This window comes from Lepidochelys kempii, chromosome 10 (assembly GCF_965140285.1).
Source record: "Lepidochelys kempii isolate rLepKem1 chromosome 10, rLepKem1.hap1, whole genome shotgun sequence".
NCBI classification, from domain to species: domain Eukaryota; kingdom Metazoa; phylum Chordata; order Testudines; family Cheloniidae; genus Lepidochelys; species Lepidochelys kempii.
In genome coordinates this window covers 44,220,829-44,244,751 of record NC_136389.1, presented here as the reverse complement: position 1 = coordinate 44,244,751, position 23,923 = coordinate 44,220,829, and the positions used below count along the sequence as shown (strand labels likewise).

The 23,923-nt window shown below is 40.9% G+C and overlaps 1 protein-coding gene across 4 annotated transcripts in view; it reads right to left on the bottom strand.

Moving 5' to 3' along the window:
* Positions 1-23,923, bottom strand: part of MYO9A (myosin IXA) — a 467,674-nt gene that overhangs the window by 214,790 nt on the left and 228,961 nt on the right. For all 4 annotated transcript variants that reach the window (XM_073363174.2, XM_073363176.2, XM_073363175.2 and 1 more), the window contains one exon: positions 20,842-20,968. In XM_073363174.2, the coding sequence (XP_073219275.1) occupies positions 20,842-20,968 (127 nt within the window). The remainder of the gene's footprint in view (positions 1-20,841; positions 20,969-23,923) is intronic.

Genomic DNA, 23,923 nt, shown 5'->3' with positions numbered 1-23,923 from the left:
TCATTCCTCCCTTTCTCGCTACCCACAGCATCCACAACACCTGAAGAACAATGCTAATACATCCTTTAAGTTAAGGATTCTGACTGAAAGGAATTCATCCAGTAAGACTGCTGTAATGTGCTGAGAGAGACCTTTGCTTTGAATTCACTTGGTTTTTTAAGTTAGGCATTAGTTGCGTTTTATTTTTATTTTCTTGTAACCAATTCTCATTCTTATGCCTCATTACTTGTAGGTTTCAGAGTAACAGCCGTGTTAGTCTGTATTCGCAAAAAGAAAAGGAGTACTTGTGGCACCTTAGAGACTAACCAATTTATTTGAGCATAAGCTTTCGTGAGCTACAGCTCACTTCATCGGATGCACACTGTGGAAATTACAGCAGATGTTTTTATACACACAAACCATGAAAAAATGGGTGTTTATCACTACAAAAGGTTTTCTCTCCCCCCACCCTACTCTCCTGCTGGTAACAGCTTATCTAAAGTGATCACTCTCCTTACAATGTGTATGATAAACAAGGTGGGCCATCTCCAGCACAAATCCAGGGTTTAACAAGAACGTCTGAGGAACGGGGGGCGGGAGGGGAGGAAAAACAAGGGGAAATAGGTTACCTTGCATTGTGACTTAGCCACTCCCAGTCTCTATTCAAGCCTAAGTTACTTGTTGTCACTTACTTGTAGTCACTTAAAATCTTTCTGTAGTTAATTTGTTTTATTGTTTTATCTAAACCAGTGTCTTTGGTTTGGGAAACTCCATCTGGGATAACAGGATTTGTGCATATGTTTTTCTATTAATAAAATTATGGATTTTATATGAGCTTGTATTATCCAGGAGGTAGCTGGGCAGAAAAATGTGCACGTTTCTGGGGAAAGTCTGGGACTGGGAATTTACTAGTGTTGCTCTGCAGTGTAATTCATGAGGTGCTGGCTACAGCACTCAAACAATATAACCAGGAGTAACTTACATGCTGGAGGCTATGTATGAGCAGATCAGAAGTGGTAGCTCTCACAGCAAAGCAGTGTAAAAGGCACCACAGGTTGGAGAACTGACGGGACACAGCTGTTCGTTGGTCCAGATTGTACCCTGGGTAATGTCACAATAGGTAAAATCAAAGCCCTGCTAGATGTTGCAAGAATCTGCATGAAATTCCTGGTATAGTCATTTCAATAAAGAAACATTAAATTGAAAAAACAGGTCTACTTCTTCCCTGATGTACAAGGTCACACTGATCTCAATGAGAGCTGCATGTGTGTATCTAACACTAGAATTTGGCATCAGTTAAACCTTGACTCCCCTGTGAATTAACAATGCATATTTATATGTGGATCAGCTTAGTCACTGATGTTTAGAGACCTGCCTAACTTCCACACTGAATCAGTGGTAAAGCTGGGAATAGACCCCAGAAATCCTAACTCTGAGTCATCTGTTCTAACTACTAGACATGCTGGCATTCCAAAGCCCCTATCAGAGTCCACGGGGCACCGAGCTGTTGGAGTTTATGTCTTTTTGATGGACTGAGTAATTAAAGATTAAGGAGGAAGCACAGTCTTATGAGTAGAGTAAAAGGCTGAGAGTTCTGAGATTTGGGTTCTATCCCCACACTAACACCTATTTTACTATATATGACTTTGGCTACTCAGTTCTCCTCTCTGCCTCAGTTTCAAAATCTGTAGAAGAGGGATAATACTACTTTCCTCACAAGGGTGTGGTGAAAATTAATTAGCTGGTTTCTTATATTTTTAATGTGCACCAAGATTCCCAAAGGAAATACCTATAGCAAATCCTAACAAAAGAGCCTTATGCCTCAAGGGTCATCTGGCATGCTAATGTAGCCTTCTCACCTAAAATTATTATCTTATTATCATGATTCACAACTGGTATAGCCTCTGATAGTTTCCATGACCTTCCCTTGAGTAGAAACACTACAAAAAAGGCAAAACTCATGTTTTGCTTAAAATAAAGTTCAAATTCAGTATTTGACATATGTATTCATTTTAATACAATATGAAAGTGGGTTAGAATCCTTTCACTTTTACAGCATGATTCACTGTGAGCTTGGAGATGGAGAGATGAGAGATGCCATAAGTGCTACTGTTAAGATAAATGCTTAGTAACAAACAGCAAACAGCAGGCAATATCATTCTTCATAAAAGTCACAGGAATAGTATAATTAAAAATCATGCCTATACGTCCATAACAGCACATATGATGCAAAATGCATGCAGTATGCGTTAAAAAATATAATATGACCTTTCCTGAAAAGTCAAGATTTATTTTCTTAACTTGTAGTGAAGGCAGTCTGACCAAAGACATTTAGATTATTATTAATTTATTTGTATCACCATATGAGCCCTAGTCATGGACAGCTAGGCGCTGTACAAACACAGAACAAAAAGATGGTTCCTGGCCTCAAATGCTCAGAGGAAGTCCAATTCTTTTCCCCTCTATACTCCACTAAGAGATCGATCTGCCTATCAAAGATAGGCAATTTCAAGGATTTATTATTTCATCAGAAAATACAGTTTCAGCTGCTCAAAGATTTTTATGCTGACAAAGGAATTTCAAGTAATGAGACTAGCTACTGTGATAAGAGTATGCTAATGACATCTACTTTACTGTGACTGTCATGTTATTTTCATGCCAGCTACAAATGTATGATCTCATAGATGCATAGATATTAAGGTTACTAAACAGTTTGGCAGCTTGTTTCAGATCATTGCTTTGGTACAGTCAGACCTGATTAATCTGAATATTTTTATAAATGCCTTTTTGACCTAGATTAAGCAAAATTGGTTAATCCTTTGGAACCTGGGACTTCCTCAAAAGAAAGTGCTTTAAATTTTTATCAGCAGTAAAGAACCCATGCACGACTCAGCGCTTCACCAATTTTCAAGCCACTTACCAAATTCCTGGCTTCACAAACGACATACACCACTCTGACTGATAAATATACTCTGTCACTTAATTTAAAACAATTAAATTAAGACATAATATAGGAGTTTAAATAGCACATTAACTGAGGACAATTTTCTGATGTGAAGTTTGGATGTCCCTAATCAGTTAGGAGGAGCCACTAAGAATAAGATGGTTTCAGAGTAGCAGTTGTCCTAGTCTGTATCCGCAAAACGAACAGGAGTACTTGTGGCACCTTAGAGGCTAACAAATTTATCTGAGCATAAACTTTACAGCCCACTTCACTGGATGCACAGAATGGAACATATAGTAAGAAGATATGCATTAGCCACGCCATCAGGGGCTCGTTCACCTGCACATCTACCAATGTGATATATCTCATCATGTGCCAGCAATGCGCCTCTGCCATGTACATTGGTCAAACCAGACAGTCTCTACGCAAAAGAATAAATGGACACAAATCTGACATCAAGAATCATAACATTCAAAAACCGGTAGGAGAACACTTCAACCTCTCTGGCCACTCAGTAACAGATTTAAAGGTGGCAATTTTGCAACAGAAAAGCTTCAAAAACAGACTCCAACGAGAAACTGCTGAGCTTGAATTAATATGCAAACTAGATACCATTAACTTGGGTTTGAATAGAGATTGGGAGTGGCTGGGTCATTACACATGTTGAATCTATTTCCCCATGTTAAGTATCCTCACACCTTCTTGTCAACTGTCTAAATGGGCCATCTTGATTATCACTACAAAAGTTTTTTTTTCTCCTGATAATAACTCATCTTAATTAATTAGCCTCCTTCTCCATCTTTTCATGTTCTCTGTATATATATCTCTATATATATACACACACACACACACACACACAGAACATATATATATATATTTTCTTACTATATGTTCTATTCTATGCATCCGATGAAGTGGGCCGTAGCCCAAGAAAGCTTATGCTCAAATAAATTTGTTAGTCTCTAAGGTGCCACAGGTACTCCTGTTCTTTTTAAGGATACGATGCTTCAATCGGTTCTGGCCACAGTGGTAGGATTTCAAAGAGGTATTGTATTTGCGGATAAGCATTAGCATATGGTGCTGGATAGCCCCTGGAACAGCATCTGAGCATCCTGCTGTATTAAAATCTGTCTCAAATGCAAAATAAGTGGGGGTCCCAGACACACACTCCACACGAAGCATCCCAAAAGCCATGCAATCTGAAAGATTACCACTAATCCACTGTGTATGAACACATCGCTTATGAACCCAAAGAATTCCTGAAAGCTCTGAAATAATGGGGCAATTTTGGACACAGTTTTACTTTTATTTGGGGACATTTGGCTTCTACAGCTTTGTTTCTATCCCTAAAGAGGCCACTCCTTACAACAGGGGTGGGCAAACTACAGTTCATGGGCTGGATCCGGCCCCTTAGGGCTTTGAATCTGGCCCGCAGGATTGCCACCCTCATGGCACCGCGGGCATTGCGCTGCTCCCGGAAGCAGGCAGCACCATGTCCTTGCGGCCCCGGGGGGAGGGAGGGGGCAAAGGGCTCCATGCACTGCGCTCGCCTGCAGGCACCGCCCCCCGCAACTCCCATTGGCTGGAAACAGAGAACTGCGGCTAATGGGAGCTTTGCGGGAGGTACCCGCAGGCGAGGGCAGCGCACGGAGCCCTCTGCCCCGCCCTCCACCGGGGCCACAGGGACCCGGTGCTGGCCGCTTCCAGGAGCGGAGAGGGGCCAGGGCAGGCCTACCTGAGCCCTGCTGCGCACTGCTTCCACCCCAGAGCCACTTCAAGGTAAGTGGTGCCGGGCCGGAGCCCACAGCCCGAACCCCTCCTGCACCATGCACACCAACCCCCTGCCTTGAGCACCCCTAGATTGTCGGGCTCAACGGGTAGTGATCAATGGCTCCATATCTAGTTGGCAGCCGGTATCAAGTGGAGTGCCCCAAGGGCCGGTCCTGGGGCCGGTTTTGTTCAATATCTTCATAAATGATCTGGAGGATGGTGTGGATTGCACTCTCAGCAAATTTGCGGATGATACTAAACTGGGAGGAGTGGTAGATACGCTGGAGGGGAGGGATAGGATACAGAAGAACCTAAACAAATTGGAGGATTGGGCCAAAAGGAATCTGATGAGGTTCAATAAGGATAAGTGCAGGGTCCTGCACTTAGGACGGAAGAACCCAATGCACAGCTACAGACTAGGGACCGAATGGCTAGGCAGCAGTTCTGCGGAAAAGGACCTAGGGGTGACAGTGGACGAGAAGCTGGATATGAGTCAGCAGTGTGCCCTTGTTGCCAAGAAGGCCAATGGCATTTTGGGATGTATAAGTAGGGGCATAGCCAGCAGATCGAGGGACGTGATCGTTCCCCTCTATTCGACATTGGTGAGGCCTCATCTGGAGTACTGTGTCCAGTTTTGGGCCCCACACTTCAAGAAGGATGTGGATAAATTGGAGAGAGTCCAGCGAAGGGCAACAAAAATGATTAGGGGACTGGAACACATGAGTTATGAGGAGAGGCTGAGGGAGCTGGGATTGTTTAGCCTGCAGAAGAGAAGAATGAGGGGGGATTTGATAGCTGCTTTCAACTACCTGAAAGGGGGTTCCAAAGAGGATGGCTCTAGACTGTTCTCAATGGTAGCAGATGACAGAACGAGGAGTAATGGTCTCAAGTTGCAGTGGGGGAGGTTTAGATTGGATATTAGGAAAAACTTTTTCACTAAGAGGGTGGTGAAACACTGGAATGCGTTACCTAGGGAGGTGGTAGAATCTCCTTCCTTAGAGGTTTTTAAGGTCAGGCTTGACAAAGCCCTGGCTGGGATGATTTAACTGGGAATTGGTCCTGCTTCGAGCAGGGGGTTGGACTAGATGACCTTCTGGGGTCCCTTCCAACCCTGATATTCTATGATTCTATACTGCACTCCAAGACCCTGTCCTGAGCACCCTGCCACACCCCTCCTGTACCTCAACCCCTGCCCTGAGCCCCCTTCCGCACCCTTCCTGCATCCCAACCCCCTGCCCTAAGCCCCCTCCTGCATGCCGCACCCCTCCCTGCACCCCTGTCCTGAGCCCCCCCTGCACTCCGCACCCCCCCATACACCCCAACCCCCTGCCCTGAGCCCCTTGTACACCGCACACCCCTCCTCCGCTCTAACCCCTTGACCGGAGCCCCTTCCTACACACCGCACCCCCTCTGACACCCTCCACTACCTCCCGCACCCCAACCCTACATTCATGGCCATGCATGCAATTTCCCCACCCAGATGTGGCCCTTGGGCCAAAAAGTTTGCCCACTCCTGCCTTACCAGCACCACACTGGTCAACTAATGCGTTTTTGTGTGGATGACTGACACCCCCTCCAACCAAATTAGCACTTTTTAAAAAAATCTGTGAAGAGCAAGAAATAGTAAAACATCCCTGTGCAACTCCCAGCAACCAGCATATGGTGCCTGAGTAATGAAAAGTCAAATGCCAACACCACAGAATTAATGTCATTGCCCCCATCAGATCACTAGAGACAGACTACAGTTGTTATTGTCTTGTTTTGCAATTCTAAAAAAAAAATTATTCTGGTTGTTCAGAAACTAATAAGCAGTTCCTCATAGTTTGTTTCCATTCCCCAAAGCTAAGCAAAAAAAGCAATCAATTTAGTTTAGAAAGTCAATATGATTGACAATTTTATTTAGGAACTGGAGGAAGTATGACTTTCTGAATCAACATTATGCATCTCTTCACATCCAAGTTCCTGTGCAATTCCAAGTTCCTGCCTCAGCAAATACAGGGCAAATGTACAGGGTCATTTGCTGGTTTAGCCAGCCAGCCAAAAAACAAAATACACGTTTTCAGCAGTTCACAACTGCAAAACAGTCAATTAACCTCCAGGAATTGTAAGCAAACAGAAAGGCTTGGAACAAAAGGAGGTTTCAGGCTGTCATTATCCCACATTAAATAGCAAACATGCAGCAGTAGGAACAATGCAGGTCTCAGTTACAATCAGCTGGTACCCTGTCTTTCTGATTACCAAGACAACAGGCACCAGAATACTGGATGGCATTGCTAAAGACATTCAGATATGGAATTCCAGCTAGCTGCCCTTATAAAATATTGTGAACGTTTCCACCTCCAAGACTACCCAATAAACCAAACAATTCTAAACCCTGTAAGATTGTGTTACCTATAAGCCATTCCCTTTAATTGTCCTATTTCTCCATTTCCCTCTTTCGTCTCTTTATGGCTTTTTTTTTTTTTTAAATTATCCTGCTGTTTTTAAAATCAGACCAGCAGAGGTGCTAGGCTGATTTCAAATCTGACTTCCCTCCAGGACGGCCAGAGTCACTGAGCTGCTCTTTTCATGTAAGAAATATACTTAGTGAGGGATGAGAAATTCAGCCCTGAAGTAAGCAGGTGCAATTCTCATTTATCCCCAGCCCCTTGCCCCACAAACACTGCAGAGCAGAGTTTGCCCCAAAGATATCGGAGATAATAAATCTAACACTAGACTATGACAGGAAATACATACACAGGATCAGGTCCAAGAGGTGAATATAGCAGGACTGCTTGGTAATAGTGACCATATTATAATTAAACATAACATCCCTGTGGTGGGGAAAACACTACAGTGGCCCAACACTGTAGCATTTAATTTCAGAAAGGTCAAATCTCAGAACTACACAAAAATGTTAAACAGAAATTAAAAGATTTCAGAGTGGTAGCCGTGTTAGTCTGTAAGAGCAAAAACGACGACGAGTCTGTGTGGCACCTTAGAGACTAACAAATTTATTTGGGCATAAGCTTTCGTGGGCTAAAACCCACTTCATCAGATGCATGGACTGGAAAATACAGTAGGCAGATATAAATACACAGCACATGAAAAGATGGGAGTTGCCTTACCAAGTGGGGGGTCAGTGCTAACGAGCCAATTCAATTAAGGTGGAAGTGGCCTACTCTATATTCACCCCTTCTTGTCAACTGTTGAGAATAGGCCACTTCCTCCTTAATTGAATTGGCTCATTAGACTTTGTTAGCTGCCCCTTCACACCCATGAAGATACTATGTGCAAAAGGGCTCATCCCATCGTCTTGAATTCTGGTAGAAGGAAATAAAAATAGCTAGCAAGAAAAAAATTAATCTCTTTTACTGTTTGGACTCTCACAGGGTCAGAGCTACAAAACAGAAGAAGAGATTCCCATGGTCATCCTGGATTAGCCCTAAAAGACACTCAGAGCTGACAGATTACTACAACTCTGTCACCTTTTGGAAACCATAGACTGTAACTCATCTGTGTATATATGTTTTATTGCTTTAACGTTGTAATAACTCATTTCTTTTCTTAATTAAAAAATCCTTAGTTAGCTTATCATAAGACTGGCCGCAAGTGTGGTCTTTGGTGTGATATCTGAGGTACAAATTGACTGGGGTAAGTGACTGGTCTCTTGGGACTGGGAGCAACCTGAATATTTTGTGATCCTTGGTGTATAGCAACCAACTATCAAAGTCCAGCTTGCCTGGGTGGCATGATAGACTGGAATATCTAAGGGGACTGTCTGTGACTCTATGATAATACTGTTATAGTGCTTAAGGAGCTCACTCTTCTTACTGGGTTGATGAAATCTAATTATAGAACATTCAACCAGTTTTGGATCTCTGCCCTGCTTCTTGACAATCTGCACAGAGGTTGGCACACACGGTCTTGAGCCACTCCAGACAATGTGTCAGGGCTAATGTGGCTCTAAACTGCCCTTTCACTTTCCTGATTGTTATCCCTGTGGCCTAAGTTACAGCAGCCTCTGAAAGATGCCTTTTGGGCCACAACATTGTCCAGAACCATCCCCATGCTATGTGCTACAGCCCCACCCCTGAAACCCTACTCCAGGGTTTAGGAGGGGGTCCTCCTTCAGCCAGAACTGGGGTGTAAAATGGCTGGAGCAGATGTGAGAATCTCACCCAGAGCCTCTCAACTAGGCAGCTCCCTACCCACTTAGGGCTGTATATCAAAGCCAATACCCCAAATTCAAAGAGGAGGAAAATATTATATATACTATGGTAGAATCCATAGGCCCCAATCAAAAGTAGGGCCCCATTGTGTCAGGTGCTGTAGAAACACAGAAAAAGATAAATCCTGCCATGAAGGATTACACCAATAGATCAAAAACAGGGGATGTGGATATGACATACCGAACAAACAATGTGGTATAGGATTGGCCCAGCGTTATTTTTTAACTGAGGTTAGAGATAGAGAGAAGGAAAATGAAAGAGGCAAAGAGGAATAGACACAGCTTGTCAAATGTCTGTTCATCAGCAGGCGGGGTTTTGTAGGTATCATGGCAGAAATGAGTCTTAGGGAAGGATTTGAAGGGAGATACAGTAGTGACAGATTGTATCAGAGAGTTTCTCATGTGTAAGGGATTGCGGGGTATAAAGCATAGGAGGCATTTAAGGGAGAAACAAACTGGTTGGCAGTAAAGGCTGGGAATATTGGCAGAGAGAAAGCAGGGATATGTTACTAGATCAAGTTGGTAGTGTGGTGTTAAATTATGAAGGACTGGAAAGGTAAACAAAAGAAGCTTGTATTTAATGCAGAGGTAAAGGGAGCCAGAGAAGAGACTCAAAGATGGGGTTTGATGTGGTAGGAGTGGTGGGCAAACATGATGATTTTAGCAGCAATATTCTGAATACACTTGAAGGGAGCCAAGTTACAGTAATCAAGAACAGAAAATAGTCAACATGTGAAAAGATGAGGGCTTGGATGAATTTTGGTTGCATTGACAGAGAAAAGGCCAATTTTAGAGATATGTAAGAAAAAAAGGTGAGCTTAGATATGGCCTATATATGTAATTCAGCTAATATAACTATCATAGAAGATACTCACCTAATAGGCAGCCCATGCAGATCAATGAGCAGTAGTATAATATGCTTTCTGTGTTACCTCTGCTTAATAAGAGGCCAACGTATTGTATACCTGCCTCAGTTTCTGAATGATCTGAAGATATAGCCCAATATACCTCCATTATAACAGCCGCATAATTTTGAAACAGCAAAGGTGAAGGACACAATAGCAAGGTCTGCTCCCAAAATGGTGTACTAATACACAGAAAAAGCACTCTGGGCCACAACTGTGCTATCAAGACCCAGGAGCAGACCTAGATCTAAAAGACCTCTGAATTATGCATCTGTGTACCAAATAACAGATACACTCCCTCAATAAAGAGCACAGATACCATCCTTGCAGATTCTTCCAGTTGCTTCCTCAGCCTACCATTACCTCAGTAACTGAACTTCAGCCAGTTAGCTCTCTTCTGTAGGACCCTTTCTTATTTGTTTGTAAAGTACCTAGCACTCTGGATGGTACATAAATAATGAAGTAAATATTAAATGATTAACTTGAGAGAAATTTAGACTGAAAAGAGAATCAAGGCGTACACGCTTGCAATTATCTATAACCTCTTTCCAGGATGGTATACCCACTTGTCTGTGGGAATAGTGACCCCATTCCTTACAAAATATGAAAAACCATTATATGAGAAATGCAATGTCTAGCAGACTAACCATTCCCAATAGGGAACTTAGTTGAGGCCCTGGCTCTGAGTAATGTACAGAAAGACCTTTCATCTTCTGCCACATCACTGTACATTTAACTCAAGGCTTGTCCATACAAGCAACTTTCCTCAAAAGGATAGAGCTATAATCTTTACCGCTGAAATCTGTCACAAATGCATAGACAAGGCTCATTTTGGAACTCCAATTTAGTCCAGATTCCTAGCTACGAGTGTGGGAACATTGTTTGAGTTGCAGAATAGATAAAACTAGTAGCAAGGCTACGGACAGTCATCGAGACTTATCAATAACTGGGAAACATGGGAGCTTGCCTCAGAAGCAAAGTGCATTTCTTTCAACCAATCACTGGTAGCCAATAAATAGTATTTGCTATACACAGAATTGTGAGGAAGTAAAAGACCACATAGACAAAACACCTTTCCTAAGCATTCCCGAACAGCTTGGGAAGGTTCCCCAGAAGAAAAGATTCCAGGCACATTTCTGCTATTTAGTTTGCACAAAAAAGCCTGCCGTGGTCAGCTGAAAGAAATTCTTTGACAAAAGTGGCCAAGTGAATGAAAATTACTGCAACTGTTGAGCAATGATGCAGAATGAAAACTGGTAGTGAAAGTTGTGTAGAAAAAGAGGAAGGGGGACTCAAAGATTTCAGAAGAGTCGATCCCTGTTTGTTGCTGCTTTCTGAATGCAAGTGGATGAGGTAGATTAACCAGCCTATCAAGATTGATGGAGCCAAGGGGACAGAATAACCTGTTTCTTTAGTTTATGTATCACATGTCACACTTATACATTGTGCTTGTTATTTCCTTGTCTGTTTCCTGATGTTAAATCAAGGAAGTCATGAGCTGTTTAAAAAAATGGCAAAGCTTATAAGGTTCCATGTCTTGTTTATAGGGACACAATTCCCAAGGGAAATGAAGTAATTGTTTCATAAAATTGATGTAGATTTCAGATCTTGCTGTCTGCCAGATGTAAGTTAAACTAACACTGAAGTGGTTGGGCGACTGGATCTCTAAAAACCAGTGAATTGTGACAGGCAACTTCTCCTTTGCTAAAAATGTCAACACAGCTAAATGAGGGAGGTGGCAATATACAGACAGCCAGAGGGCTAGTCAGACTCCCAAGACAGGCTAAGATTGCTTCTCATGTAATGCAGGGCTATTATGATCTGGCAGCTGAAGAAAACTGAACTTGTATTCGCAAAAAGAAAAGGAGTACTTGTGGCACCTTAGAGACTAACCAATTTATTTGAGCATGGGCTTTCGTGAGCTACAGCTCACTTCATCGGATGCATACTGTGGAAACTGCAGCAGACTTTAGATACACACAGAGATCATGAAACAATACCTCCTCCCACCCCACTGTTCTGCTGGTAATAGCTTATCTAAAGTGATCATCAAGTTGGGCCATTTCCAGCACAAATCCAGGTTTTCTCACCCTCCACCCCCCCACACACAAACTCACTCTCCTGCTGGTAATAGCTCATCCAAAGTGACAACTCTCTACACAATGTGCATCATAATCAAGGTGGGCCATTTCCTGCACAAATCCAGGTTCTCTCACCCCCCTCCAAAACACACACACACACAAACTCACTCTCCTGCTGGTAATAGCTCATCCAAAGTGACCACTCTCCCTACAATGTGCATGGTAATCAAGGTGGGCCATGTCCAGCACAAATCCAGGCTCTCTCACCGCCCCCCCTTTTTTCCCCGGACACACACACACAAACTCACTCTCCTGCTGGCAATAGCTCATCCAAACTGACCACTCTCCAAGTTTAAATCCAAGTTTAACCAGAACATCGGAGGGGAGGGGGGAGGGTAGGAAAAAACAAGGGGAAATAGCCACTCCCAGTCTCTATTTAAGCCTAAATTAATAGTATCCAATTTGCAAATGAATTCCAATTCAGCAGTTTCTCGCTGGAGTCTGGATTTGAAGTTTTTTTATGCATCCGATGAAGTGAGCTGTAGCTCACGAAAGCTCATGCTCAAATAAACTGGTTAGTCTCTAAGGTGCCACAAGTACTCCTTTTCTTTTTGCGAATACAGACTAACACGGCTGTTACTCTGAAACCTGAACTTGTATTAACTTGGATCTCTCTGACTAATTTGTTTTAGTGCCCTTCATTTTTGAAAACAGAAGTACAACTTTTACCCTGATCTAACAATTGGGTCATATTAACTAACAGAGCAATGAGGTCAATGCATGTCCCCCCCTCTGCTCCCCAGTGAAATCAAATAATTCTTTGGGCCACACATTACTCTCTAACAGTTCTAAGAATTATGCAATTGAATTTTCCTCTAGATAATTAGCTTTCACTCAGGAATTCCCCCCCCCCCCAAAATTATTTTCAGTTAATTGATAAAGTCAGAGGTGGGGCAGGAGGGTATTTCCAGCTTTTGGTATCGGATACAAAAAACATTTCACAGGCAAGGAAATTTCCCTTTTGAGGCCACTAAAATGGACTAATGGAATCCAAGTGCATGTCTATGCAGGGATAAAAAAAAACCCGCAGCTGGCCCAGGTCAGCTGGTTCAGCGTCACAGTGCTCGGGTTCCAGGGCTGAAAAATTTCTATGTAGTCATTCAGACGTAGGTTGGAGCCTTAGCTCTAGGACCCTGCGAGGGTGGAGGGTTCCTGAGCCCAGGCTCTGGCCCAAGCCTGAATGCCTATACAGCAATTTTTAGCCTAGCAGTCCAAAACCCGCGAGCCTGAATCAGCTGACCCAGGCTAGCCATGAGTGCTTTTATTCCTGTGTAGACATACCCTAAGTAGCAGTAGTCCATACTTGACTAATATTGAGACAAGTTATTGTAGACCACTACACTTAGAAAATACCATATTAATGAAGCCTTTGCAGAAACAGTCCAATCAATTGTTTAGCGCAGCAAAATGGAATTAAATGACTTCCAAGATGCTACTCAGCAGATTTTTCTGGTGGAGGTCAATTCTTTCTTTTCCTAGCGGGCATCAATAATATAGGCAATATGCAATGGGCTTGTAAGTCAGAGTAAGATGCTTTTTGTACATAATAAATTTCATGAATACATTTACTATGTCAGTCAATAGGACACCTAGGCACTTAACTTCATACCATTCCTGTGTGTGAACTCACCATGACACAAACATGCATGCAGGCATCCTAAATATTTTTTTTCCAAAATAAGATTTTAGCAGCCAAGTTAAGAAGTAATCTCTCTTTCACATAAATTGTTTAGCTACACACAAGGAAGGTACATCTCCTGGTTATTGTGATTTGCAGACAGCAACCTAGGAACAAATCCAAGAACACAGCTTTATTATAATGGGAAACAAAAAAAGATCTGCAAGAATACAAGGAGTTCATTTGTTGCTGGTCTGTGCATTTCAATGGCCAAACCCAGACACCTACCTAGCTGGAATGAGAGTTCATCAGGTGTAGAGAAAATGGTGTAGCTGGGACCCTTGCACCCATTTTCATGAAGGACAGTACTGCCATTGTCATGGGGAGTTATTAAACTGCCTTGTGTGCCTTCAAGCCTTTTTTTAAGGTGAGCCTCTATCTGTGGGAAGAAGTCAAAGGAAGGGCTGGATAAAAGACTAGCCATAAGAAACCTATTCTTGAATAGTGGACCAGAGAGCCACCTGCCCAGATTTCAAATGGAGAAGAAGGGTCCATAAGATCCTTGGACCCCATTGATGGATATGTCCATCAACGAGGAGGGTCTGTATTGCACTGTGGACTGCCATAGTTGACAGGAGAAGGCAATGACAGTCATGGTATTCCTACCCTCCTTTTTTATTCTCTCTCTCATATGCCTGTCCTGTAAGAGAGAGGATGGGGAATTCCTCTGGGAGAGCTAAAGAGCTTTTCAGTCGAAAAATTCTTAGCACACATTTATCCATATACGTGGCTATAAGCTGCTGGAAGGGAACACTCATCAGTATAGAATGGTGGATTCAGTAAGTATAATTTATTACACAGCTATTTTATAACTGAGTTGCTTTTATTTGCACAGGACAAAATTTCTTCTGATTACCCAGGCCCAACATCACATAGGCTACGTGTACATTACGTACACAGTGCACCCACAGTGCAGCTTGTAGCTACACGTCAGTGAAAGGCTCTGGCAGTGGGGAGGCAGCTGGGAAAGGCTTCAGCAGCTCCACACTGCCGGAGCCTTTCACTGCGATGAGGAAAGGCCCTGACAGGGGAGAGGCAGCCTCCCCCATCCAGACCCTATCTCCTCTGCTTGAGTCTTTCCCTGTGGCGGGGAAGAACTCCAGGAGCAGGGAGCTGCCACTTAACGTTCATGTAGCACTTTTTACCCAAACAGCTAAAAGCCCCTTACAAAGATAGGAAAATATTATCTGCTTTTTACACAGGGAAAATAGTATCAGAAAAACAAATAGACTTGCTTATCTGCTCCCAAAAGATTTATTTCAGCTATGAGTTCTGATTAAGCTGTTCCCATCATACTCAAACACTCTTAACGTATTCTAAATTACACATGCAAATAAGAAAAACTGCTCTATTATTGGTAAGTCCTAAGTTGTGAGACCTTCTTCCTTGGAAGGCATAAGACAGATAGAAACAGGGGGGACCAGTGAGCTCACAATTGAGTACTTACAGGCTCTTCACCACAAACATTTTATTTTTTAAAAAGATCATCTGGACTTCTAGTGAAACCTGTTGTCACAGAAATTCTCCCTCCCTCTGTAATAGCTTCACTACTTCTACAGAATTCCACATCTGGTCAATCCATCAGGCAACATTGACTTCATCCTACAACATGGATTTTCAGTGAAGTTTAAACAAAGGCCAAGAAATAGCTGCCAAGCCCCTCACGTAACCCATACACTGTCTATTATTTTTAAAAAAGTAATTCAAGTTTTGCTGTAAATGAAACGATCCATAGAGTCCGGGCAAAATCCTATGCAGCAGTTTGCTTTTACAACAAATTACTTAGTCTGAATGTTTTAACAAATCAAAGTAGTACAGTATTTTGGAACGCATTGTCAATGCTTACGAATAATAAAGACCATCTCAGCACTTTATCACTCTTCATATTCCCTCACAGCTTTCAACACTAGCTTCCCTTTACAGCAACTTCCCCAGAGTTCTCTACAATTCAGTCCTGAATAAAGCTCTGAAGAATAAACCTCCCCACACAAATATCAGAACATTAGCACAAGCTTGTGGATGAGAATTTAAATGTGAAAATAAAGATGTTCAAAGAAACCTGTCATTATTCCTCCAGCAACCTAAACTCAGTGACTTTCCACTTATGTAGCTTTTTTTTTTTTTTTTTTTTTTTGGAAGTACTACATAAACTGTTACATTTTTCCTATAATGTAGATTAAAAGAACTATGGCTGTTGGGAATAGCTTGAATTTAATGAATTTAATGAATTTGGATAGCTTGAATTTAATGAATTCACTTTATTTTTCTTCGGATTTGTTTCCCAAATTAAATAGAAAGGAAGGCAAAGGAAGAAAAAAAATGTTCTTAACAACAAAGTGTGCTGGTGCAACTGGGCTGCCACCGTACACTCAAACAACATCCCAGTGCAATCATTCAAATCAGTTTCATGGGCATCAAGAGTACAATATACCCTAGAGAGTATTACATTTGTAGCCTGGGAAAGAAAAGAGAGGGGGGCATCTCAAAAGACAGAGACAACAGGATGTCTCCAAATGCTACTGCAAAATCTGGAGAAAAGTCTTAATCCCTCTTCACCTTCAAGATAGCATTAGAAGGAGCCTAGCAGCCTCTCTCCTACCTCTACCCCTACTTCCCCACTGGCCATCTCTCAAATTTAACCTTCCCACAGGGTACAAAGAGGGTTACATATTCAAAGAAAGTAGGGAAAATTCAGTGGGAGGAATACCTGGCCATTGGACAGATACTCTAGAGAAGTAAAATTAAGATAATCCAGTCCATGGCAAATTCTTAAAAACTAATTAGACTACTGAAAAACAACTTTTCCCCTATATTTTCATCTCTCAGAAATGACCTAACAGAAGTTAGAATCTCCTGAAAGTAGGGATTTCTAATGGAGATGTTCTCTTAACAATACCTGTAGCACTGCTATATGGCTACTACAGTATAATACATTTATCCCACAATCTTGTGGAAAGCTTTCTACACAGAACCATTCAGAAAATATTCATTTGGACATGACATTACATTTCTAGTTCCATCTCTTATGTTGACTTCATCAAACAATACAATGTCTCTTCATTACATATTCTTTGCTATTTTTAATTTGGGGCACTGCAAATGTCTTTAGGGCCCCAAAGGTACTGTCATTAAAGGAAGGCACATCCCATTCAACATGTAGACAACACAATTTTCCTAAAAAACTCTCTTAATGCACATATATATAAAGACAACCTTCAAGGAGGGAGACTGCAAGGAGGGACACTTCATTTAAAGATGATATATTTAGGGTTGACAGCACCTCTTCACACCATGTGATTGACAATTTTAGAATAACCATATAATTTTATGGTTATAATTCATATCATTTGCTTTTGCCAGGACAAAAAATGGAGTGTTTTCTCAAAGAGAAACTATTCCTGGTACCGATTTATATATTAATAATAATATCAATGAAAGTACCAGTTATGTCAATTCTAACAATGAGAATGTGCTGCAAGGCTTTTCTGAGAGTCAAGGGGAGGCATGTATTACTTTCAACAGAATAAGATTAAAGAGAGAGAACCTCCATAGTTGAGGCTGTAATCAGGCTTCCATTATTAGCCAATTTCCTTCATTCTTTTAGATCAGGAAAAAAACTGATTCAAATTGTGTGTGATTACTCTGAGGCTGGAGGGAGATTTTTCCTCCTTACATTTAAAGCAATTTCATGAAATCATTCTACATTACAACCAGTTAAAATTAGTCTGCAAAATTTTAAAATGTGAAAACTTGAAAAATCTTAATGATATTGGAGTAAGATCAATACTGAATTCATGAATGCATTAAGTTTAAACAAACTAGGGAGATGTAGTCTAGATGGAGCTACTATAAGGTGGGCGCATAAGCGGTTGGAAAACCATTCCCAGAGAGTAGTTATCAGTGGTTCACAGTCAAACTGGAAGGGCATAATGAGTGGGGTCCCACAAGTCCCGGGTCCAGTTCTGTTCAATATCTTCATAAATGATTTAGACAATGGCACAGAGAGCACACTTATAAAGTTTATAGGCAATACCAAGCTGGGAGAGGTTGCAAGTGCTTTGAAGGATAGGATTAAAATTCAAAATGATCTGGATAAACTTGAGAAATGATCTGAAGTAAATAGGATAACATTCAAAAAGGACAAATACAAAGTACTCCACTTAAGAAGAAATAATCAATTGCACAAATTCAAAACGGGAAATGACTGCCTAGGAAGGACTAGTATGGAACGGGTTCTGGGGGTTATAATGGATCACAAACTAAATATGAGTCAACAGTGTAACACTGTTGCAAAAAAGCAAACATCATTCTGGGATGTGTTAGTAGGAGTGTTGTACGCAAGACACAAGAAGTAATTTTTCCACTCTACTCCATGCTGATAAGGCCTCAACTGGAGTATTGTGTCAAGTTCTGGGTGCCACATTTCAGGAAAGATGTGGACAAATTGGAGAAAGTCCAGAGGAGAGCAACAAAAATTATTAAAGGTCTCAAAAACATAACATTGAAGAATGTTTCTGAAGAAACATTGAAAAAATTGGGTTTGTTTAGTCTGGAGAAGAGAAGACTGAGGGGAGGACATGATAACAGTTTTCAAGTACATAAAAGGTTGTCACAAGGAGGAGAGAGAAAAACTGTTCTTAACATCTGGGGATAGAACAAGAAGCAATGGGCTTAATTGCAGCAAGGGAGGTTTAGGATGGACATTAGGAAAAACTTCCTAACTGTCAGGGTAGTTAAGCACTCGAACAAATAGCCTAGGGAGGTTGTGGAATCTCTGTCATTGGAGGTGTTTAAGAACACGTTAGGCAAACACCTGTCAGGAATGGTCTAGTTATTAGGTAGTCCTGCCTTGAATACAGAAGACTGAACTAGATGACCTATTGAAGTGCCTTCCAGTCCTACCACTTCTTTGATTCATATACTTCTGTCTAACATTTGCAGAGCACTATACAAATGGTGTAAGTCCTGTCTAATTTATACTTTTAATATACCTTTTATTTCTTTAAAAAAAATCCTCAAAAAATCCTTTGTAAACTTAGAATTCAGTCTGCTATATTAAGTAACAAATGTTTTAAAAAGTAAAATCATTAACGTCACATTAAAATATCTAAACATCTAAAAGTATGCCAGTGATACGGAAAGGTAATGTATATAAAGATTCAAATCCTCTGAAAGTTCATAAATCTCATAAGTAAATGTAAAATATCACATTACACATGAAAAGAACTACTTTAACTCCATCCCCTTTTACTAGTTCACCGTTTATTCGTAACTAATTCAGAAGTTTGTGAAATCATTACTGACCAACAAGATGCAGCACATTCCATACACGTCAACTTCATTTTCTCCTCCATGAAAAATAAGCAAAGTACTAGCATAGTCTGATAAATGGGATACTGTGAGGTTTAGGACTTACCTGTGTGGTGTGGATCAGGTAAAGCTGAATATATGATCAGTATCTGGAAGATGGGATCTGTGATTTACACTGGGAGTATAAACAGGGGGGGTATGGTGAAATTTCCAGTTCACTCTAAGGAGAGTGGTGAATAGATCCTTTTGCCTTATTCTGGCAAGATAATTGGGTGTGGGGTCTTCAATATGGAAGCAGTAATGCAATATTTTGTGGCTGCTTGACCATCATGCTAAATTGGACAGAGAGCACAGTCTTTTTTCTTTATCTTGACCTATATTTAACCTCTCATTTTTGGTTGAGATTTTGCAAAAAGGTTGTGGCAAGACAACTTTTACAATATCTTGATGCCACAGGTTCCCTGACCCTTGTGAACCTGGATTCTCACTTGGTTATGGTAGGCATATATGCTATTCTTGTTCCATTTGATGATTATCTCCTCTCTCTGATGCATACACATCAAGAGGGAGATTTTGAAAGGCACAAAAGGGAGTTAAGTGCCCAACTCCCACTGACTTTCAATGGGAGTTGAGCATGTAAGACCCCTTTATGCCTTTGAAAAATTTCCCCTATATATCCCAAGCTGATATTACTGGATCTACCGGATGCTTTTGATCACAAGATGGTGAATCACCAGCACATTCTAGTGGGGGTGGACAGGACTGCTAACCGAGGAAATTTCACTTCGAGAGAGCTCTCAGGTAGTGCTGGACAGCTGTCTGCTCTAATGGTTCTCATGTGGGGTGCCGCAGTTTGCTATTCTGTCACCACTTCTGGTCAACACACACATGATGCTGTTAGGCTAGATTAGCGCAGAGATATGGGTTGAAGTGCCTTCAGTTCGCTGATGACACCTAACTTTCTATCTCATTCAATCCAGGAAGCATCACAGAGTCTCTCTCTCAATGTCTGGGTGACACTCGGATATGGATGGGAATCAGTTGGTTAAGGTTCAATCAAGATAAGGTTAGGGTGATAATGGTAGTTTGTGGGACCAACTGGGGGGCGGGGGGGGCAAAGATTATGAACTGATTTAGAGTGAGTGTTTCCCATCTGTTACTCAAGTGTGCAATTTGGGGGATTTGTTGAATTCCAGCTGCTTTTAGATAAGCAAATAGCAAAAAAATAACCAGGACAGCTTTTTGCCATCTGCATTTGGGCCAGGACATGCTGACTTTTGCTCTTGAATACAGAAGGTAAGTAAAGAACGTGGTGGCCCAGTTGTTAAATATTTCACTATGAGCAAACACCACCAATGCTTCATAATCTGCTCTGGCTGCCTGATGACTTTTAGATTGGCTTAAAATGTTGGTTTTGACCTAAAAAAATCATATATAGCTAGGGACCAGCCTATTTGAGTATGTAGGTAGGGCTGAGATGGGTGGAATTGTTAGTGACAGAACTAAGAGTTGGGGATTTGAGACACATTCTGCTGCACAAAGGCTCTTTCTCTCCTGCTGCTATTATGTCATCATTTTAATTTCATTGATATGGGTAGTACTTTTAATATCTTGTCAGAATGTCTAAAGTCGCAGCCAGTGATATAGACCAAACAGGAATAAATAATATGCAGATGCCTTAGTATTCAAAATAAAGATGGGAAGAAAAGGGAAACACGCCACCAACAGTCAATTGCTACAGCCATTCAATAAGTGAAAACTAGAATTGCCAGTATTAAGTTTTAGCTCAATATGACGTTTTCCCCTACAATATATGAAATAAGTTGTCTTCTAAAAGAAAGATACACCAAACAAGGAGAACAGGAGACTAACTGTAGATAGTATAAAGAAAAATTAATGCTCACCTCCAGCAATTCTGAGACAATAGGTAGTACTTCAGAGTTACAAATATCTATAGAATCATCCCGGTATGTTTTCTTTTTGTAACGGATGTTACCCAAGTGTAGTATTGCAGATAAGAGAGAGAAAATTCTAAAGAAACAAGAAATATTTTTGTTTTATTGTTTTTTTTCATAATACCAAGAGAAAAAAATCACTGTCAGAATCTTGGAGCAAACATCAGTGTCAACAATCCTGGAATGACATTTGTTATTAGAATCCCACTACAATAAGAACGAAAAGAAAAACCTGCCACAAATCATCTATTACCCCTTAAAAGTATTCTGATTAGAAAGCTGCTTGAAAACAGTGTAATGTTATGAACCCTATTTGCTGCAATACTTAATATGAATACTTTGCAGTGACACAGCACTTTTCATCCCAAGATCTCAAAGCCATTTATTAAGTATTATAATTCCCATTTTGCAAATGAGGGAAACTGAGGCACAGATAGGTTATGCCCTACAGTTTCAAAACTGTCCACTGGAAAATTGAGACCCTCAAAATTAGCATCCAACTTGAGTCATCCAAGGCCCATTTTTCACTGAACACTCAAATACTGACACTCTCAGTATTTGTGCATACTTTTGAAAATTTTGTAACTAAGTCACTTAATCAAAGACACAACAGAAAGTAGTAGCACAGCTGAGAAAAGAACACAGGTCACCTGAATCCCAGCTCTCAGTTCAATCTACTAACCCATCGGTTCCATACTGTGATCCCATGTTACAACAGAAAAAATGTCCGGCAGCTCAGACCTCAGAGCAATAGAAGGCAGTCACCACCCGACTGGACCTCGCCATAACTCCCGGATTGAGAACCACGCACTATAGCACAGGCACTCGTTTTCATCACTAAGTACACTGGCGTAACAGTTATTGCCATTTATCCTGACAAGTGACTGTCAAAATAAACAGGGTTCTTTTTCAATGGCATTTTCTTAATCCTAGAATATCTGCTCCTTGTGAGTATTCAGTCATGGCTGACGTCAGCAATAAAATACATTTGTACTACTTTTCAAACCTATTAGCCCTGCAAACACAGTAAAAAGGAATGGAATTTAATTCTATTTTTTTTGTGTGCATCATCAGAATTGTTCACTAGGTTCCAGTTGTAAGGTCCAACTAGTTGCATCAAAGCAACCACATTGACAGCCATATGCTTAGAGCAGAATTTGGCTTGTAGAACCTTTATTATTGATTCAGATGTTAAGGCCAGAAGGGACCATTATGATCATTTAGTCTGACTAACTGCATAACACATGCCATAAAATTTTACCTTGTAATTTTTGCATTAAGACATTAAATTTTGGATGAGCTACAGCATAACTTTAGATATATTCACAATCTCCATTCCTCTACGCATGTCCTACACTGTTTGTTCTTACATGTGTGACCTTACATCGACTGGATTAAAATGCATATTTGAATAAACCCAGTTTACCAAACAATCCAGATCACCCTGTATAACTGACACTTCCTTGTTATTTACCATCCCACCAATCTTTATGTCAATGGCAAACTTTACTCACAATGATTTTACTTTTTCTTCTACTTAATTTATAAAGACATTGGACTAAGAACACAACCCTGTAGAATATCATGAGAAAACTCTCCATCTGATGATGATTCTCCATTAATAATTACCTTTCAAGACCCATGAGCCAATTTTTAATCCATTTAATGTGCTACACTATTTTTGGAGAGTGTTGTTTTTTCTTGGTGATGATGCTTATTGAGGAGAGAATCCAGGCTGCCTTTCAGATCCCAGGCTGGGTTTGCAGGGCTGACAGTTGGGGACACGTCTTTTTAGTTGTAAAATTAGGCGTATTTAATCTGGAAAGCACTGAGACAAAGATGGAACCACACACTATTTTAATAGTCACGTTTATAGAATACACCCACTCGTCAACGTTCCTCTGTGGTTCTCTTTTCTTTGTATGTCTATGTCTCAACCTAAACAGGTTACCCTTTTTTGTTATTGTTGTAAAAAGCAAATTTCACATACTTAGCCACTTACATTGAAGAATTCACTAATTTTTCTTTTTCAAAACAGTAGAAGACAAAGCATTTGTCAATGTACACAGACAAAGCCAGAGAAATAAAAGGAAACCCTTGACACTGAGCTCTGCTGCCTGATGCCCAAAAATGGAGTGGTGGCAGAATATAGCGAGCAATCTAGCCATACAGTAACAATTAATTTCTGCTGCAGTATTTAGTAAAATAGTATTGTCTGGACTGAGAGGCAATGGCATTTGTTCATGTAGCACAAGTGAATGTAATGTAGAAGAAAATGTAAAATCATTGCTAGTAAAGTGTGTGTCTTTTCCGCTTACTTGCGGAGTTGGGGTTTGAACATTGGGGTCAGGGAGATTAAGCATGCAAGTACACACGAGGAGTTTCTCGGCATATGCATGGGTAAGGAATGTGTTAGTATCTTCTCTGTTTGTTTGACAAGGCTGAGGTTTGCATACACATGCAAAAAGCACTTGAAGAAAGCATAGTTGCAGCACCAATTCTTTTCTGCTGGGCAAGGAGTTTCTTTGTTTAACTGGAGTAGGATTTGTGAGGGGGCGGGGGTTGAGAAAGTGGAAAGACTGAATAGGAGTAGGGTGAATATGGCGGGGCAGGGGATGTTGGAGGTCCAGGCTGTACATCACATTATCCAGGGCTTTTAAGCTTTCTGTCTCCTTGGCCTTATCTAGATTAAGAAAAAAAGGTGCTTTTTTAAAAACTGGATTAGGTCACACTAAGGTAGACTATGACCAACTAACATTTTTGAGATGTAAAACTATCTACACTAGGTGCTGATGATGTTTCAAATGGATTATTTAATTCAATTTTTAAAAAAACAATGAAGCAGTCATCTCCTGCTTCCCACATTATAATCCAGTGACCAGGGTACTTCACTGAGAAAATGAATCCAATTGTTTGGATAAAAATAATTTAAACACATTTTTACACTTAAAAATATATATATATATGTAGGGACTTGGGCTATGTCTACACTGGCAATTGAATGACAAAACATTTGTCTTTCAGAGGTGTT